General features: G+C 41.1%; 1 protein-coding gene and 1 non-coding gene across 3 annotated transcripts; one reads left to right on the forward strand and one right to left on the reverse strand.

The window, feature by feature from the left end:
• Nucleotides 1-1,541: 1,541 nt before the first annotated feature.
• On the reverse strand, nucleotides 1,542-13,993 carry LOC130470246 (uncharacterized). 2 transcript variants are annotated; one of them, XR_008930189.1, is made up of 3 exons: nucleotides 13,233-13,993; nucleotides 10,540-11,906; nucleotides 7,520-10,444 (listed from the first exon to the last, which is right to left on the reverse strand). XR_008930189.1 is itself a non-coding variant. In XM_056839931.1 (2 exons), exon 2 carries the CDS (start codon nucleotides 7,521-7,523, stop codon nucleotides 6,291-6,293), a length of 1,233 nt encoding a protein of 410 aa, XP_056695909.1. In that variant the 5' UTR covers nucleotides 7,524-10,444; nucleotides 10,540-11,904; the 3' UTR covers nucleotides 1,542-6,290. The 2 variants fall into 2 exon arrangements, 1 of the variants encoding a protein (XP_056695909.1); XM_056839931.1 differs by lacking the exon at nucleotides 13,233-13,993 and having other exon boundaries at nucleotides 1,542-10,444; nucleotides 10,540-11,904.
• Nucleotides 8,139-8,245, forward strand: LOC130470977 (small nucleolar RNA R71). Its single transcript, XR_008931686.1, has one exon. It is a non-coding gene; the product is annotated as a small nucleolar RNA R71 (small nucleolar RNA).
• Nucleotides 13,994-15,861: the final 1,868 nt, after the last annotated feature.

Genomic DNA, 15,861 nt, shown 5'->3' on the forward strand with positions numbered 1-15,861 from the left:
CAGACATTGTATGTTTAATGAATGTTATATAATCAACTCTTGTTTTCAAGTTATAATAAATATTATATCATCAACTCTTGTCTTTGACGTAATTAAGTAAATAGTATGTTTAAAATTCAAGCGAAAATAACATAGCCAACAACATATACAAGTCCAAATAAAGAACGAACATTTAAAAGTTCAAAGGATTATAACTAATAAACATAATCTAAGAAAATAGACGAAATTAGTAAAATACATCTAAAAATCCATACGAAAATAATATAGCCGACAACGTCTAAAAAAATAAACGATAATAACTAAATACATCATTTGGCAAACAAGTTCCAATCGCTAATGATCTTCTCCACATCATCGACTGCAGCTCTAGTCTCCTCGGTCGGCATGTTATCTCTAGCGTCCATCCAAGGCTGTACAACTCTAATGAACCTCTCCACCCACTGCAATAATGAAACTAAATGTCAAATATGTTTTTTTAAAAAAGTCACTATATATAATTTAAATATTAAAATAATAAAGATACTCACATATGGTGCATTTGTCCGATCCGGAAATACACCAGCATGATCCATGTTAGCTACATGACGATGCGAATTCCGACATAACCAAGGAAGGTAGTCGGAGGAATAGGTAGACGGATCTAACTCCGCTCTCTGAAACTCAGACAAAACTAGCCTAAAACCTCTCGGGAACATATGCCAAGCCGACTCCGTTGACGCAACGGGAAACACAACCTCATACCCAGTGCTGTCAAATAGCCTGTATGCAAACTCTGGTCTCAAAATCGGGGATGGAATGACTTGCATGTAACCTAAATGGCGCAAAACCCGATCCGGCATGTAAGGCTCAATAATATTGACAGGCTAAATCGCACTCCTATCAAAGATAAACCTAACGTTCACCAACTAAAAATATAGCAAGGGAAGCAGGGATCGTATCCACAGGGAAACAACGTTCTTCTATTATTAATTAACTAATCTAGACTACTGGTAACAAAGAGTTGGATTGGTTTGTATATTAAGCTAAAGCAAATAATCAAACTGGAATATAACAATATTAAGGGAATCTAGGGCAGCGGTTCACCATAAACACAGACCGGGATTGGACAACGGACAATAACAATCAATTAACAATCATAACTAGGAAATCATGCATCTCTCGAATCTTATGAATTCCTTAGGATAGAACAACTAGCGGGCTCTCGCTACGTACTAGAAATAATTCCTATCTAATAGCCACAGACCAAAAACATCAGATTTATACCTCTCGGCGCATAATCTAAGGTTAATCAAACTCAAATCAAAATAGTCCGGTCGAACAGAATTGACGAGCAATAATAATAAGCTATAGAAATTATAATCAATCAATCAAATATCATGTCCACATATAATCCCAATCATGCATTCATGGATCCCCTAAACCCTAGAAATTAAACTACTCACTCATGATAATAAATAACAAAGCAATTAACATAATAGAAAACATGATTAAAGCAATAAACTAAATTAGAACAAGAAACAATACCTAATTGAAGAACAATGAATAATGAAAGCTTGAATTTTTTATTGAAAATAAAACTAAGTGTTGGAACAAATTTGAGAGAGTAATAAGCTAAGGAAATAAACTAAGGTTCAAAACTCAAAATAAAAGGTGTCCTTCAAAAATAATAAAGGCTAGCTTATATAGTTTTCCTAAAATAAAGCTTAAAAACGGAAAAGAAACCACGCGAAAATAGCTGGAGGTTGGCGTCGCCCGATCGGGCGAAGTGCTCGATAGTCGGCCCGATCGGGCCAAATTCCGCCCGATCGGGCGGTTTGCGAAGTGTCCATATTGCCTTCTGATGGGCGCCCGACCCGGACCGGGCGAGCTGCGCCCGATCGGGCGCGTGTAGATGACATTAATCCTCTTTTAAATCCGCCTGATCGTCGCGTTTCGCCCTCGGCTCACAGGGCGATTTGCAATCTTCAATATCCTTCGCCCGTATCACCAAATCTAACTCTCGGGGCTCAACCATAAGCATCTAAGTTCCCGAAAGTCGACGATAAAGGTCCCGAACTTCCTCGGGCTCGAGTAGTGGCCTAAATCAACATGAAACGGGTCTTAAAAAGACCAATTTCTCATAATCAAACCTGAAACTCAAGGCACACTCAATAAAGCATATTAGCACTAAAAACGGCTCCTAAGAGCTCATTTGACGCATAAAAGTACTAAGGGACGGAGGTGAAACACTATATAAAACACACATATCAAACTCCCCCAAGCTAGATCCTTGCTTGTCCCTAAGCAAGGAAATCATCGATGAATACAAGACCAACTTCACCCCCAACATATTTCAAAATGAAACACATAATTCAAGGCAAAATCCAACAAGCATGCATCAATTTCAACCAATCAAATCCATTCAACCGCTAATCCATCTTAACAATCGTCACGCAAAGCGAACCACAAATGCACAATGGAATTCAAGACTAGTGCTCACACACTCGTCACTCATTTATGGGGCGGATAAAAGATGTACCCCTTCGCTCTCCTCCCAACATATAAGTGAACAATGCCCTCCCAAACTCACAACACTCGTGTGTCTAGAAAAACATACACTCGACCTAGTAGTCAACTCGAAATGCGTCATGTCATAACTTGCATTGATAAACAACTACTTTCACATAAGTACGACTCTATGCACAAAGGTCGGAAGGTCTTCAAAGCTTGTAATGTTAGGCTTAGGTAAGGGTGCGGTAAATTTGGTATAATGTGAGCTTTAAAGCCTTGGCTTTGGGGAGCATAAATCCTAAAAACAACCATGATCAACCAACATAATGACCATAATCTCCCACTCAACACATGACAAAAAAACAAATAGCCAACACCATACTTTCTTGCCCTTTTTCACAATTGTAACCAATCACTCATAAGGATATGAATTTGCAGAACTTGATTGAAACAATACTTTGAACTTTTTATGAGAGTAATAGATTTTTCTCTTTCTTTTCTTTTTCAATCTCTCTTTATTTTCTTTCTTTTTAGCAACCTTCACATTTGTTTTGTTCTTTCATCTCTTTTCATTTCCAACTCATTTTCAACAACAAACATGATAAGACGAACTCCATTTTCAATACCCACTTTGTGCTCAAAATGTAGCACACTACAACTCCCTCACCTCACTACTATTAGCTCCCCCAAGCTAGGCTTGGGACTAGTAACCAATGGGGTTTTCATGGGCTTGTAATATGGCTAGTCACCGAATAAAAGGGCACAAGCAACAACATGGGCAGAAAAGAAGGGAAAAAATGTATCTAGATTCATCTGAAGGCTACCTAATCAGAAAAATGCCTTCGTCCTCCACAATGTGCATGTATATGAGTCATAAAACACTACTAATAGTTGCAAATCAATACTCAAAATCAATGACACACCAGGAAGCTATCACACATCCTAACCAAATCAACTAGTCAAGCACCAAGTCCACAAATAGTTAGTCGGAGTTGACTCATGTTAAGGCATCAAAGCAATCGAATATCAAATCATGGCTAACACATCTACATTGCCCATCATCAAATACCAAGAATCAAAAACAATTTTCGTTCAAGGGGCACAGGGAAGCATGAAATTGTATTCATCGGAACGTATTTTTGTATATATTTTTTTTTTCTCAAAGCAATAAACTACTCTAGAAAACAGTAAACACACCAAAAATAAGTAAAATCAAAAATAATAAGAAAACATACCTAATATGTACAAGTGAGTGAAACACCCCCCCAAGCTAAATCAGACAATGTCCTCATTGGCTCAAGGGGTATCGGACCATCTCGATCCTCCTCAGCGTCACTGATGGCCTTGGCCATCATCACCATCATCACCTCCCCGACCGCCAAAACCGCTAGTGCCTGCTCCAAACCCACCGTAGTGGGTGGGTGTGAAATTTCCCATGGCACCGGGAACTCCATATCCCTCCGCGGGATAGGTAAACCAGGAAGGGTGTTGAGCGTCCGGGGTAATGTAGCCCTGCCTGGCATAATGATCATAGAAGGGGAACATGGTCCTCTGGTGATCAGCCGCGAACTCATGGGAACCGAGCTCAAGTCTGTCCAACCTCTCATGAATGGACCCCTACTCCTCCTCTGGTGTAGGCCTACCCTGTGGCCTCCCCTCATCCCCTCGACGCCCCCTCCTAAAGTAGGTGCGAGGCTCGGGCTCGAACTGGTGGGGCTCTGGCTGGGGGTCAGGTTGTGGCTCACCCTCAAATCCACCATATAAATAGTGAGCCTGACCGGGTCTGAAACGGGTGCGGCCCTGGGGGTCAGGCAAGGTGAAAATCCTGTTCCCCTCGAACATCCACCACATGGCACCCAGCCTAAACAACCCATGCTCACCCTGTAGGCGACGTAGTCCAGCAAAATTGGCCAAATCAAGTAAGTTGCTACCCAAAACCGGGGTTTGGTTAGCCTCAACAAAGTTAATTGTGGCCATGGCAATGTGGGTGATCAACCCACCAACGGTAATGCGAGGGGTATGTATGCTAGTGGCTATAGAAAAGAGTTGGGAGGCCATATGATGTGCTAGGTTCATTTTATACCTCTCTTGCCCTTCTAAAACATAGCCACCCAAAATCTCCAGCTCAGTACTCCTCACATTTTGGGTCTCCTCTTTACCAAAAATTGTAAACCCCAGAAACCTGTAGAAAACAATAGGGACAGGGTGTTGTATCTTGGAAGCATGCAAATGTTGCATACTACCGGGATTATCATTACCCGTCAGCTTTCCCCACATTGTACAGTTGTTATGTGCACTACCAGGTTTCCTACTATAGGCGGTGGACAAGACAAAAATCCCACCAAAATCAGCTATACTCATGGTAACATTGCGGTTCATCAAGCAAAACTGAACCGCGGACACAGTTCTATAACCATCTTTACGCAAAGCCAACGAACTCAGAAATTCTAAAGTTATACGCCTAAAGGTGAGACGCAACATACTATACATATCTTTCATACCGACACCATGAAAAAGACGTTTTACATCACTCTCAATACCCATTGCATGCAAAGATCTTTGACAAATAAAACGAGTGGGTATTACCTCCCTCTTCTTGAGGTGGATGAATCGGTCTCGTTGCCACTTCGTTGCAAAAATGACATCCGGGAAGTCCTCATCGGCTTCGATTTGGGGCGGCGGAGGTGGTGGTGTCGGTTCCCTTGCTCGGCTAGTGGAAGCCTCATGTTGGTTCCGTGGTTGTGTGGTACAACTCCTCCTTGGTCGAGTAACCATGGTAGAAATCTGAATTTTTTTGGTGGTTTTGAGGTTTTTTGTGAAATTTGGGGATTTGGTGGAGACGGAGTAAACTAAAATTGGTTGGGTATAGGTTGTAGAGGATGATGAGAGGATGATTTTGATGTAAAGATTGTTGAATTTGGTTGAGAATTGAGGGAGTTATGGAGGTTGGAAGTTATTGGAGGTTGGGGTTTAATGGAGGAAGAGAGAGAACTTGAGGTTGAAGATGAAAAGAAAGTGAAGGAATAAGGGTATTCCCGTGACTTATCTCACTGATTCGCGTTTCGCCCGGTCGGGCAACAGCTCGCCCGATCGGGCGCTTTTTCATCAATTTCTTTACATCTGTGCGCGCCCGATCGGGCGCACCTCGCCCGATCCGGATCGGGCGAAATGCAATGCCTTGTTTTGTTGACTTTTCTCAGCCCAGAATCCTTCCTTGACCTTTCTATGACGTCATCATCAACCGCCCGATCGTCGCGGAATTTCGCCCGATCGGGCATTTCACTCGCCTTTTGTGTCGATCGGGCCACTTTAGCCCGGTCGGGCGATTTCCCAAATTTTTATTTGTATCGACACGCGCCCGATCGGGCGCACCTCGCCCGATCCGGATCGGGTGAAATGCAAGCTGCTCCGTTTGGCTTTGATTAAACCTTTTCGTGCTTGGGGCCTTAGACCTGCATAACATTAAACACCAAAACCGTAAAATACCCTCATCTCGCCTCTCCAATACTAAAGACTACACTGAATCACACACTTGATCAAAAATTAAACTAAAACACACAAAACGAAAGTATAAAGTACACTACGGAAAGCAATAAATGGATAGTTAAGTACTCATCCCCTATTAGATTGGTGTAATGTCCCCATTACACAATCTCAGTTTATGCATAGACAACGAAAGGAAAGGGATGAGAGCCACGACAACTCATCGAATGGGGGCACCAAAGATGGTGCCATCTGGTGTCAAATCAATTGCCTTGGATGAGCTATGTGGCGCGGGAAGTGACAGACCACGACCCTGATCATGAATGCGGTGCCCACCGTTCACCGAACTTTCGGGTCTCAGCATCATCAAATCGTGCTTTCCTTCGAACCCATGCCGAAGAGTTCATACTCCGATCATCTCCACCTGCAAAACAATTTGAAACATGCTCTTTTTCCGAGGAGTTATTAGAGTTAGTATGAGTCAATTCAGTGTTAAAACAATCATTAGAAACATTGGCTCCAAAACATGACTCCTCTACCATAGGGCTCTTAGCAACATGGGTTAAATTGAAAGTAACCTTGTCATCCCCCACATTTAAGGTCAGCTTGCCATTCTTGACATCTATGATTGCCCCCGCAGTGTGTAGGAAAGGTCGACCTAAAATAATAGGAATTTGCCTGTCCTCTTCCATGTCCAACACAACAAAATCAACAGGGATAAAAAATTTACCTACTCTAACAGGCACATCTTCTAGAACACCTAGGGGGTATTTTACAGATCTATCATCCATTTGCAAAGTTATGTTGGTAACTTTTAAATCACCCATGTTCAACTTAGTACATACAGACAGGGGCATGACACTAACACTGGCACCTAAATCACATAAGGCTTTGTCAATAAAAAGGTTGCCAATATTACATGGGATAGAGAAACTCCCGGGGTCCTTCAACTTGGGTGGAGACTTATTTTGTAGTAAGGCACTGCACTCTTCAGTAAATGCAACAGTCTCCACCTCACTAAATGCTCTCTTCCTAGTCAAGATGTCTTTCATGTATTTAGCATATGCAGGTACTTGAGTAATTAATTCAGTGAAAGGGACCGTTACCTGCAGATTCTTTACCACTTCTAAGAACTTACCAAACTGCTTGTCTAGCTTGTTCTTTAGCTGACGATGAGGGAAGGGAAGTTTGATAGGTGGAACTTGTATCTCAACTTTCTTCTCAACCCTTGTGTCAGCTTCCTTCTCCTTGACCACCTTCTCACTTTCTCTTGGTACAGCACCACTGACAGATACTTCAACCCCTTCCTCTATAGTCATAGGTGGCCCATCATACTCATATCCACTCCGCAAAGTGACAGCATTTACAGACTCTCTGGTCACAGGCTGTGAAGGGAGTTGACCCTTGGGTCTCTCTGCGAGAGTAGTAGCCATTTGTGCCAACTGTTTATCCATGATCTTGTTATGAGCAGTGAGGGCATCGATTTTGGCATCCTTTTCGCTCAGAGACCTCTGCAATTCTAACATCATATTCCGCATCTCAACAAGCATGGGATCAGGTTGTGTGGGTTGAGGCTGTGGAGGAAAGCCAGGTGGCCCACTAGGCTGCGGGTTGTAGTTACTCCGCGGTTGGTAGGGTTGTTGTGGTGGTGGTTGGTAAGGTTGTTGTGGTGGTGGAGGGTGTTGAACCTATATGATAATAGGGGGTTGTTTTTATACCCCTCATTGTATGAGTTGGAGTACGGATTGTTCTGCTTGTAGGCCTGGAATGCATTGCATTGTTCAATAGAGCTCCTACATTCCGGTGCATAATGACCTTGCATCCCACAACTATTACAGACATTGGTCAACTGAGCACTCATTGCGGCGACACTAGCTTGTTGGGTGGCTTGGGAAGATGCGTTTTGCATATTATACAGCTTGTGATGTAGGGCAGTTAGTTGAGCAGTAAGCTGTTCAATAGAGTTCATCTCATGCTTAACACCACGATCGGCAAAACCTCTAGGATTCCCATATTGGGCACTATGGATGGCCATCTCCTCAATCACCTCTAAAGCTCTAGGCACCTCCAGTTGCATAAATCTCCCGCTGGCAGCTGAATCCAAAAGACACCTAGACTCATTACCCAGACCATTATAGAACTGCTGAACCAGGAACCAGTCATCCAAACCATGATGCGGGCACTCTCTTTGCAAGTCCTTGAATCTCTCCCAAACTTTGAACAAACTCTCATCTGCTTGTTGAGAGATACCTAATATCTGACCCCTCAGACGAGCTGTCTTCTCAGGTGGGAAATATTTAACATAGAACGCAAGGGCCAAGGAATTCCAATCGGTGATTTTCATAGCTGCGCGGTTGAGACTGTTAATCCATAGCTTGGCCTTCCCACTCAATGAAAATGGAAAGAGTATCTCCATAGTCTGCTCCGGTGTTAAATTCTTCTGCTTAATGGTGGCACAATACTGAATGAAAGACTGAATATGGAGATTAGGATCTTCACCCTTTTCCCTACCGAATTGGTGTCTCTCGATCATGTTTATCAGCTGGGGTTCGATCTTGAAATTCTCGACCGCAATGGAAGGCATGATTGCCTTGGGAAGCATAGACAGACTTGGTTTAGAATAGTCTGTAAGCCTGGGCACAAGTGGGGGTGGTGGTGGTGGTGCTTGGTCACCCATCTCTGAATCTGTATGGAATAGATTGCTAATCAGATAGTCGGATTCAGAGTCAGAATAGTCTCTCAACTGTTCAACGAATCTACGCCGTCTACGAAAGGTCCGTTCAGGTTCAGGATCGAACGAAGTCAGATCGCTGGTATGGACAGTCCTGGGCATAAACAAGCAAAAACTAGAAAAAAAAATCGTGAGATCCGATCTCAATGAACGGGAGTCCTTTGAGCAGTAACAAACAATAATCTAGAAAAACAATTAATAACAGAAAATAAAATCGTTTCCCCGGCAACGGTGCCAAAATTTGACAGGCTAAATCGCACTCCTATCAAAGATAAACCTAACGTTCACCAACTAAAAATATAGCAAGGGAAGCAGGGATCGTATCCACAGGGAAACAGCGTTCTTCTATTATTAATTAACTAATCTAGACTACTGGTAACAAAGAGTTGGATTGGTTTGTATATTAAGCTAAAGCAAATAATCAAACTGGAATATAACAATATTAAGGGAATCCAGGACAGCGATTCACCATAAACACAGACCGGGATTGGACAACGGACAATAACAATCAATTAACAATCATAACTAGGAAATCATGCATCTCTCGAATCTTATGAATTCCTTAGGATAGAACAACTAGCGGGCTCTCGCTACGTACTAGAAATAATTCCTATCTAATAGCCACAGACCAAAAACATCAGATTTATACCTCTCGGCGCATAATCTAAGATTAATCAAACTCAAATCAAAATAGTCCGGCCGAACAGAATTGACGAGCAATAATAATAAGCTATAGAAATTATAATCAATCAATCAAATATCATGTCCACATATAATCCCAATCATGCATTCATGGATCCCCTAAACCCTAGAAATTAAACTACTCACTCATGATAATAAATAACAAAGCAATTAACATAATAGAAAACATGATTAAAGCAATAAACTAAATTAGAACAAGAAACAATACCTAATTGAAGAACAATGAATAATGAAAGCTTGAATTTTTGATTGAAAATAAAACTAAGTGTTGGAACAAATTTGAGAGAGTAATAAGCTAAGGAAATAAACTAAGGTTCAAAACTCAAAATAAAAGGTGTCCTTCAAAAATAATAAAGGCTAGCTTATATAGTTTTCCTAAAATAAAGCTTAAAAACGGAAAAGAAACCACGCGAAAATAGCTGGAGGTTGGCGTCGCCCGATCGGGCGACGCTTCGCCCGATCGGGCGAAGTGCTCGATAGTCGGCCCGATCGGGCCAAATTCCGCCCGATCGGGCGGTTTGCGAAGTGTCCATATTGCCTTCTGATGGGCGCCCGATCCGGACCGGGCGAGCTGCGCCCGATCGGGCGCGTGTAGATGACATTAATCCTCTTTTAAATCCGCCCGATCGTCGCGTTTCGCCCTCGGCGCACAGGGCGATTTGCAATCTTCAATATCCTTCGCCCATATCACCAAGTCTAACTCTCGGGGCTCAACCATAAGCATCTAAGGTTCCCAAAAGTCGACGATAAAGGTCCCGAACTTCCTCGGGCTCGAGTAGTGGCCTAAATCAACATGAAACGGGTCATAAAAAGACCAATTTCTCATAATCAAACCTGAAACTCAAGGCACACTCAATAAAGCATATTAACACTAAAAACGGCTCCTAAGAGCTCATTTGACGCATAAAAGTACTAAGGGACGGGGGTGAAACACTATATAAAACACACATATCAAATATCACGATATCGAAGCCACCCACAGAGTGTGGTCCTCGGAACAGCCAATGCAGGGTCAGGACCGTAAGGCAACCATGTTACCTACATAAACAACAATAATTAAAATATTTAAATTATTATACAAGAATATTTCGGATCAACTTTATACGTTACACATTTGGAAATAAATTAATTACCTCTACAGACGTCAACTGATCTATGGATGTACAAAATCACTGTAGTCAAACTAAACTCCTGCGCTCTTGTCTAATGCTCCACATGCAGGCACGAGCCGTACCCGTCTCACAAGTAAGTCGAGAAGTGTGTGGACGAAAAGTAGGAAAATACTCATATATCCATGCCTGAAATAGCGTCAAACATCCTGAAATGCCCTGGCTGCCACCCCGACTAGCCACCCCAAGCTGGCGATAAAGGAAAGCTAGTGAGGCGGCTCCCCATGAATACTAAGTAACACTATCTACGCCACCATCCTTATGCTCGAGTATGCTCGATGGTATAATCCTACTACCACTCTTGTCGACAAATAACGATGTTCCAAGCATCAAAACATCCAACCAACCAAACTCGTATCAGGAGTCCGATCAACCATATGACAACGAGCGACTATGGTCTCGATTGCCACACCACCACCAACCCAGTGAGGGGATTTAAGCTCATCAAAACTAACGCCAAGTAGCTCCACCATGTCACACTTTAAATGCTCGCTACTACTCTCAACAAAAATAAAACGCCCCTCAACTGGAATGCGAAGGATATGCCACACATCATGAAACATAATAGTCATCTCCCCGAACGGCATGTGAAAAGTGTTCGTGTCGGGCTGCCACCGCTCAACGAACGCAGAAATCAAAGGCATGTCGATATGAGGAAACATGCAAAATGGTAGGTGAGATAATCCAGTCGCATCAACACGTCGCCTCAAATCATCAGAAAAGTCATCTAGCCAGCTCCTGAGAGTCGAGCCAGCATGGCTTCTATTCTGGCACTTCAAGACTTCTATCTGTCTCTCCACCCCGTCCAAAATTTGTCGGGCAACATGTCCACCAAAGCTAGGAATGACTCTATCATCCGTCGGACCACCGGGAGTATGACCTTTAACCATCCAAGAATCATCTGTCAATTGCTTATGTCGTTTACTAAATCTCGGAGTAGTGGTAGAGCTCGACTCAGATCTGAAAAACCTCCCTCTCGTGCCCTTCGTAATCACTAAAGTAATGGGCAAACTTACACCGTTTGTGGGTACACCGTCTGTGGGTACACCGTCTATGGGTACACCGTCTATGGGTACACCGTCTGTGGGTACAACGTCCTCGACCATGTCCAATTGGGCCTCCAACTCATACTCAAAGCCCCTATCATCATCATCCTCGTCATCGAATGGACGAGAAGACCCACTCTCAACCACCGGTTGCATCAACGGTGCAGCCTGCCTCTCTCCCTGTTTCCTAACTGAAGCGTCGATACGTCGATCTTGAGTATGTCGAACACCGGAGTCACCATCACTTGTGAGATAAACAGACGAGGTAGATTCTCCAAGTGCTCGCTATATATTTGAATTAATTGGTAAATAATTATCATTATATTTATTTTAAAATATCAGTATGTTTTATTATCCAATTATAGTGAAGATTACTAATTATTATTTCTCATTCTTTATCACAATTTCTTAATTTCTAAGTAATTAGCAAAAATAACTAACTTATAACACTAATTAACAATTTGGATATTAATCATTAGCTATTCTCAATACTAATACGCTAATGCTTACCGTCTCATCTATTATCCATAACATTTTTTTTAACAATAATGATTACAACGTCTTATTACACATAATATTAGTTAACAAAAATAATTAATTATAATCCTTATTTAACTAGTAGACTATAATAGTTCTAACAAAAATAATCATAAGATCGATTAATTATTTATTATTAATTAATATCTCCAATAAAAATAAAACGAAATTTAATTTTTAACATGGAGACTTTTGCGTTTTAGGCTTCTACCATGGTAGAGACTTCTTCATTTAAAGCTTACACCATGGTAGAAGCTCAAACAACAGAAGTCTCTACCACGGTGCAAGCTCAAAACAAAGAAGCCTAAGGCTATTTGAAATATCAACTAAAGTGTTATATCAACTCTACAAAACCACTAATGGCAAACACTTTGTTTACTGCAAGGTAAAGGGAATAAACTACCAAACTCCCATTCCTATACCCATCAAATTAAACAATCTACAACAAGTTGCATCAAATATGATTATGACTAGTTTCCAAAACACTCGAGTATCCTCCTGTTTATATGAGCAGTAACTCATGAATTAGAAGAGAATATTAATAAGTTTTAAATAGGAAAACATTAATTAGAAAAAGTGGACTCCTTTACTAAACATTAATTAGCTTTCTTCCTTGACTTAATTGCTTTTCTAGAGTTTTTTCCCTTCTAAAAAAATAACAAATTAAACTTGGAATACAAAAATGCAAAAACATACGGAATGAAAAATTTCCATCTAGCTGTGAATTGAAATAGTGCACACATGACTTCCTTTCTTCCTCATCTAGTTCATCAGCAAAATCATTCAAACTCTCTCTGTTTGTCCTTTTTCAAACAACAATATATTATTTTTTCAGCAAAAAATTGAAGTTTCAGATCCAAAACTCCCAATTAATTATGCCTATCGTATATCAAAATCAGGTAATTATAGTGTCTATATTCTCAGAGGCTTTTCTTAGTTGGAAAACTATGTGAGTTTGGTTTATGTTTAATTGGGTTGAGTTTTTTTTTTACTTTTCTACAGTTTCTTGCTTAAATTCTGGAATGAAAATGAGTAAACATACAGAATACGAAATTTCTGAGAATAGTGGCATGCCTTGCGATTTGCCGGCGTTTTCCTCGCCACCACCGAAGCCGTTTTACCTCTCCTAGCCTTCACTCCCTTCGTCGCCGCCGCCGCCGGAGCCTGTCCCGCCTTAGCTGCTGCTGCTGGATCTCCCATACTCGCCGATGACCACTTTAACTCCCCCTAGCTTCTCTTCTAGCCGAATTATGGGTGTAGCGGAGGTGGAGCACCACGGGTATCATTGCCGGAATTCTGGGTTGAGCGGAGGTGGAGCACCACGGGTCATCATTGCGGGAATTCTGGCTTGAGCGTAGGGCCTTTTTCTTCTAGCCGGAATTCTGGGTTGAAGGTGGCCCGAAATCTTTGCCGGATTCTGGGTTGAAGGTGGCCGGAATCTGGTTGTTGGGTGTATTTACCTCCACCTACTGTATTGATGGAGGGAGTTGGATGGATGGGGTAAAAAATGTAAATAAAAGAAATGGGTAAATATAGGGAGGGGTAGTTGAGGAATTTAATAGGGCAGGTGAGTATTTATGGGGCGGGGTTTAGCGCTCCACATTTAATATCATGAAAGATATAATAAAATCAATTCAACTATATTTTAATGGATACCATTTACTTTTATTAAATTAGTAGAAATATATGGCCTAATTGGTGTATGAATGTTAGGAAAGCAAAAAGTGTTACTCCCTCCGTATTTTTTTAAGAGATACACTTGGCCGGGCACGGGTATTAAGAAGAATAATTGAATGAAATAAAATAATAAAGCAAGTGGGGTTGGATAGATATTTTAATAATTAAACATGTGGGGACCATGTCATTTTGGTGGGTGGAGGGTGGGGTGGGTTTATGAAATTATTTGTTTAATAGGATGGTGGGTGATAGAGTATATTAGATGTATTATTTAATTAGGTGGTGGGGTTGATAAGTTACCAAAAATGGCAAGTGTATCTCTTAAAAAAATACGGCCGGAAAAGGCAAGTGTATCTCTTAAAAAATACGGAGGGAGTACAATTTTTTATTTTATTTTTGAAACGGAGGAGGTATAAAACTAGTTTGTACATCGATGCATGCATTATTGTATTGTATTTACCTAGTGGAAGATAATTTAGTAGGCCGGGATCAGTGTTGAGTGTTGACATATTAAATGTGTGCTTGTCTTTGTTTTTTGCTCCAACCTTCCCGGCCTATGTCTTTTCATGTTCAAATGCGTTGGTGGGGTGAAAGTGAAACTAATTGCTTTGATGCATGTATTTACCATCACGTTCTCGAATGGGGGGATGTTTTTTTTCTTACCATCTTACCAAATAAAATAGAAAGAGAACCTTGTGTTGTGGGTCCACGTATAATTCGTGTGTGTTGATTGCATTTTGTTCTTTCGCATTTGATTTTTGGTTGTTGTCCATTATTGGTTGATTGATAGGTTATTGTTTGGTGGATTATTTGTGGTTTATTGGAGTTGTATTGTTGGTTGATTGTCTTGGAGGTGATCCTTGTGGGTAGTTGATATACTATTAGGGTCCTATCAGTTGGTATCAGAGCGAGGTTTAATTTGATAATTGTTACGGATCGAGTCTACTAGTGGTAGTGGAGGTAGCTCAATGGTTAAATTGACATCAACCAATTATTCCATATGGAGACCAATGATGGAGGAATTGTTGTATTGCAAAGATTTGTATGATCCAATTGAAACAACCACAAAAGCCGATAGCTCCATTTCTAAACCTGAAAAACCAGAAAAAATGGAAGAGAAATATTGGGGAAAGTTAAAGAGGAAAACTTTGGGGACTATCAGGCAGTGGGTTGATATTAGCATTTTCAACCATGTGACTCAGGAGTCCGACCCATATGATTTGTGAAAGAAATCGGAAGGTCTTTATGAAAGGAAGACCGCACATAACAAAACTTCATTAATCAAGAGACTTGTTAATTTGAAATTGAAAGGTGGAAAGTCTGTTTCTGAGCATTTTAGTGACTTTCAGGATATTGTCAACAAGCTAACTACTATGAAGATTGTTCTTGATGATGAATTGCAGGCTTGTTCTTGTTGAGATCTTTGCCAGATAATTGGGAAACCTTGGTTGTGACTATTAGTAACTCTGCTCCAGAAGGTGTTCTATCTTTGGATATGATCAAATAAAGCATGTTAAATGAAGATATTAGAAGAAAGGAGATGGGAGATGGGAGTTGATAATTCACATGCTCTTGTTGTTGAGAATCCTGGAAGAAGAAAGAGTAAGGGTCCCAAAGGCCGTGATAACTCAAAGGGAAGGTCCAAGTCTAGAGATAGAGAGACTTGGCCATATCAAAAAGTTTTGCTACCGCTGAAAGAAAGAACAAGGTAAGAAACAAGACTCACAAAAGTAGGGAGATGATAAAAATACTGCAGCAACCGCTTCTAAGAGTGATGAAGAGGTCGCTTTGATTTGTGCAACTAGTAAATGTCATCATGTAGATAGTTCAGACACATCGTGGCTTGTAGATTCAGGTGCTTCATATCATTGTGTTCCCAAAAGGGAGTATTTCACGAACTATAAATCTGGTGATTTTGGTAGTGTGAAGATGGGGAACAAGAGCTCAACTAACATTGTTGGGTTAGGTGATATTCGTGTGAAGACAAGTGTTGGGTGCATTCTTACATTGAAGAATGTGCGCCATA

Source organism: Spinacia oleracea, chromosome 3 (genome assembly GCF_020520425.1).
Source record: "Spinacia oleracea cultivar Varoflay chromosome 3, BTI_SOV_V1, whole genome shotgun sequence".
NCBI classification, from domain to species: Eukaryota; Viridiplantae; Streptophyta; class Magnoliopsida; order Caryophyllales; family Amaranthaceae; genus Spinacia; species Spinacia oleracea.